General features: G+C 46.9%; 1 protein-coding gene across 1 annotated transcript; it reads left to right on the forward strand.

Moving 5' to 3' along the window:
* The first annotated feature begins 3,032 nt into the window (after positions 1-3,032).
* On the forward strand, positions 3,033-4,532 carry ATOH7 (atonal bHLH transcription factor 7). Its single transcript, XM_059662557.1, has one exon. It carries the CDS (start codon positions 3,490-3,492, stop codon positions 3,946-3,948), a length of 459 nt encoding a protein of 152 aa, XP_059518540.1. The 5' UTR covers positions 3,033-3,489; the 3' UTR covers positions 3,949-4,532.
* The last annotated feature ends 297 nt before the right edge of the window (positions 4,533-4,829 follow it).

Below are 4,829 nucleotides of genomic sequence, written 5' to 3' on the forward strand. Positions count from 1 at the left end.
AGTTTTGATTTCTGGCCAACCCCCAGCCATACAGCAACTGCCAATTCAGCTGCCAGAGTCATGCCCTCAGTATAGAAACACTGAAGAAATTAGTCTGACATGCATGTTCTTCGGGCTCAAATGGCTATGAATGTATTTTTGATAAGAAAAAAAATCCATTTTGCATTCTTAATCTGGAGCCAGTGTGTATTCTTTACAAGATGAGGGAATAAAAATCATTCATATGGGTTATTTCACCAGGAATGTACTCATTCTGATCAGCATCTATCTATCTATCATTTATCTAATTTATTTTCCAGCCATTCAGTCTGGGCCATTTATTACCTATTATTTTCTAGGCACTGTGCTAGACAGTAGGGTTATAAAATAAACGACACTGTCCTTTAAGCACAAAATTTCTAATTCTATTCCTGGCACTGTTACTAGTGACTTGTCTGACTTTGGGAAGTCACTGGTGGATCTCAGTGGCCCCACTGTAAACTGAGCGGCTTGTATTAAGTGATCTCATAATTTAAAACCTCCAAAATCAAAGGACACAGAAGACTGACTTCTTGTCTTAATTTATCCATTACTTTGCTCAGTGCCTTTGAGCACCGTGTTTAGTCTCTGACCGCAGTCTCCTCCATAAGATAAATAGGAGGTCCTCTAGATCAAGTTTGGAAAGGGTGTGTTCCAAAGAACTTTGTTAATAGGCCTTCCTAGGGGGGGAAAAAGGTCCTGTGTTCAAGAAAGTACAGGAAACATGAGTCAATGGGCTTCTTTACTTCTGGACGTCTTAGAAACTTTACTGTACCAATTCTGCTCACGGCTCTCCAAGCAAGAGACAGCAAGTAGGTTTCCCAAACTTACTTGACGATGGAATCCTTTTCTCCAGAATCTTTACAGTACTAACAAATTGTCCTGCAGCATACATTTGGGAAATGCCTTACTATATGCCTTCTCGGGCCCTTTACTGCAGCAGTACTCTCTCTCCTTGGATCAAGTTCCTGTCACAGATATCTGCCAGTTTATGTTCTAATACAGCTGTGCTGTGTGCATCCTGCTTGCTAGGTTTCCCTTTCTCTTCAAGTTACGCTTCTGCTTCTTTTGGTGCACAGACTATAATCTCACCAACCCTGAATACATGGCCTGCCTGCAAAATCATGCATCTCATTAGCACTTTGGTCATCAGTGTCCAGGGTAAGTGCATAGTATGTAGGGAAATATCCTAAAGACGAACACAGAGGAGGCTCCGTGGGGGAAAGGGATGAGATAAATGAACATGAGAAATAATAGCATTCATAGGGCAGATTTCCATAAAAACTCAAAAAATATATTTGACCTCTTGGTGACTAAATAACGTAAGTCTTTCCTGTCACAGGACTACGTAAGAGCCAGACTGTTAAGAGCTGGGGTAGCAGAGCTGAGTGGGTCCATGCGAAAGTCTGTGTTCAACAGCTGTCATGCTGGAGATTATTAATGTTCGATTGCATTCTATTGTCTTCGTGTTACTCAACTTCATTTCACTGTCATTGCTTCAGCTGGGGATTAATCAACTATTTATGGGAAGACTGGATTGGAGTCAGGGCAGTCACAAAGGGGTTTCATTCTGCGGCAATGAGGGGGAAGCAAGTCACAGTTAAAAGACTCCTGATTGTGAGAGTTTGCTGGTAATGTAATTAAATAAAAATGGCTGGGAATAATGCTGACAAACCCATATTTCAAAAGGAAAAAGAACATATTTGGTCTTCCTTTAGAATCCAGAAATTCTCTGGCTTGAATCTATTTGGGGTGGGTTTCTTTGCTACTTTACTTTTCCTTAAGAGCTAGAAAGAAGCTGTGATGAGAGAATCAAGCTAATGGATTCTCTGTATAAATCAGCTCATCATTATCAATAGTGGAAATCATGCTTCATTATTGTTCCTGAGGACAGCTGACACAACTGTAACACCAAGTAGTATGAGATATTTATGAGGTGGAGGGAAAAAACCCTTTCATTAGGACCTACTTTTTAAAAAATATATTTTATTGATTTTTTACAGAGAGGAAGGGAGAGGGATAGAGAGTCAGAAACATCGACGAGAGAGAAACACCAACCAGCTGCCTCCTGCACAACCCCCTCCTGGGAATGTGCCCACAACCAAGGTACATGCCTTCGACTGGAATCGAACCTGGGACCCTTCAGTCTGCAGGGTGACGCTCTATCCACTGAGCCAAACCGGTTAGGGCAGGAGCTACTTTTAAAAAATCTCACAAATTACTTAGATGTTTCCATGTTGCACATATATGTGCATTATGGTTAGTTTTATTAGGTTTAAATGTCAAATTAAATAATGAAGGGACTATCATCCTAATGTATGTCGCCAAAACATTTATTTCCCTGTGTCAGGAGAAACAGAGTATAAATTCTGAATTAATTTGCCTAAGTATCCCAACTCATGCAATTCAATTATATAATGAGAATAATATAAATTTTTGACATATCATTAATATCTCTTGATATGTTATAATAAATTATTCTGCAGAAAACAGTCAAATTACTTGCACAGTAAAATTCCAGGACTACACTATTAGGACCTGCTAACTTGTCCCAACGTAATAGCTAAAATTAAAATGTCAACACATGAGATCAGCATTACCCAAAATTGTCACACATCTTGTCAAAGCTAAATCCTCTTATACTAAACGGATACAGCTCATAAGTCCAAGGCCAACATGTTCATGCCAATGACTTCTAATAAATTTAAAACCTCGGTTAAGTTTTTGATACGTGAGCTGCCCGCGGATGTGGGAAAAGATGGACCAAGCTCTCCCCTTACCCCCACCTTGTTATTCTTTTGGGGACAGCCAGGCCACTCCAGATGGTGCGCTACGGTCGGACATAGCTTTGGAGAAACTTCAACAGACGAGGGCTGTAATGTCAGGATTTTGCTGTGCGTCGCCCCCCCCCCTTCCCCGCCCCCCCGCAGTTCCCAGGGTAGGAAGGTGCTGAGATGGAAGACGAGGGACGCCCGCCCACCTGCCACCACCTGTTCCCTCCTCAGCCCTCTACTATAAATTCTCTGCCCTCCAACATCCACCCAGCACGGCCCCACAGCTCCTGCGGAAAAGGCGCTCCTTCCCGACCTGAGCTCCGACAAAGATTTCACCTTCCAGAAAAGAGGGCTCGGGCTTCCCCGGGGACTGGAACGGCCTTCCCACGCTCCATGCTGCCCCAGGAAGCCTCCCTTCTCCTTTCCACCTTCTCGCTGGGAAAATGACTCTCTCTCCAGCCTCCGCCTTCCCCCTAACGCTGGGCGAGTGAAGAGACCTGCCTCTGGCTACCCAGGCGGGCAGAGGGCGGCGCCCGGACGCCCGCTGGAAACTCCGACTCCACGCGAGGTGCCGCGCGCGCGTGTAACTCACTCGCTAAGAAGAGCCACCTCGGGGAGCCGCTCCGCAGACCAGCCTGCGCGCAGGTGCGGAGCCGGCGGGCGGGCGAGCGCGGCGCCCCGCTCCTTCCCGCGGGGGATGAAGTCCTGCAAGCCCGGCCTCCCCGCGGCCGGGGCGCGCGCCGGGGCGCCGTGCGCGGGCGGCGCCGAGTGCGCGGGCGCGTGCGCCGGGGCCGGGCGGCTGGAGAGCGCGGCGCGCCGGCGGCTGGCGGCCAACGCGCGCGAGCGGCGCCGCATGCAGGGGCTCAACACGGCGTTCGACCGGCTGCGCCGGGTGGTGCCGCAGTGGGGCCAGGACAAGAAGCTGTCCAAGTACGAGACGCTGCAGATGGCGCTGAGCTACATCATGGCCCTGACCCGCATCCTGGCGGAGGCCGAGCGCTTCGGCTCGGAGCGGGACTGGGTGAATCTCCACTGCGAGCACTTTGGCCGCGACCCCTACCTCCCGTTTGCGGGCGCGAAGCTGCCGGGCGAGAGCGAGCCCTACGGCCAGAGGCTCTTCGGCTTCCCGCCCGAGCCCTTCCAGATGGCCAGTTAGGGCGCGCGGCCCCGCCGGGTGCGGTCCGGGCATCTAGCCCCGGAGCCCGCCTCCCCTTTCCCAGCGTCTGCAGGGCCTCTCGGTGACCGAGGATGCATTCTTAGCATAAAGTTAGCAGACTTTCAGGTTACTTTAGTTTGCATCACTAGGCTATGGACACGAGGGTTTTATTGTCTTTCTTCCTACCCTTCTTATCAGTGTTTTGCAGATTTCATAGATGGATCTTGTGAATGGTTTTGATGGCTGTGAAAATAATTCCCCCTCTCCCTTTTTTGGTCTACGTTGAGGGAAAACAATCTTAAGGAAAACGTAGAAGTAACGGTATATTGCAGCTTTAGTCCTCAGAGAAATAATCACTTCCTTAAACTTTGTCAGTTTGTCCTGTTCGGGTGAAGTTACGGTATCCATTCCTCGTGTATGCTTAAAACACAGCTACCTTCCTATCGTGTGAATGCATTTTGCTTAGTGCATTGTGTGCGCATGCATGAAGTAGACTCCTTCCCCCCACCCCAGAGTACATGGCCGTGAATGTTCTGTATTTTTAAAAACTGTGTATACATTATTAAAATACAGATTTTGTAAAATATGGATAAAAACGTAGGTCTGTTTTTCGTGCCCTGCTGGTTTCCTGATGGCACTAAAGGCCTAATTGGGGGTTAATGATATTGAGTGCTTTCCCTGAGCAAAGATGTGGAATATTTAAATCTAATCACACCAATGGTAAATGTGCTGTTTTGTAATACTTCCTAAAACAACAACAAAGCCGAGGCGAGTACACATAATTAATGTGAAAGCTTTCTCTGTAATCTTGAAAATAGAATGTATTTTTCATGTTTTTTAAATGATTAAATTAATTGAAATATTTAGCTTTAAGTAACTAT

This window comes from Myotis daubentonii, chromosome 13, assembly GCF_963259705.1.
Source record: "Myotis daubentonii chromosome 13, mMyoDau2.1, whole genome shotgun sequence".
In the NCBI taxonomy this organism is placed as follows: domain Eukaryota; kingdom Metazoa; phylum Chordata; class Mammalia; order Chiroptera; family Vespertilionidae; genus Myotis; species Myotis daubentonii.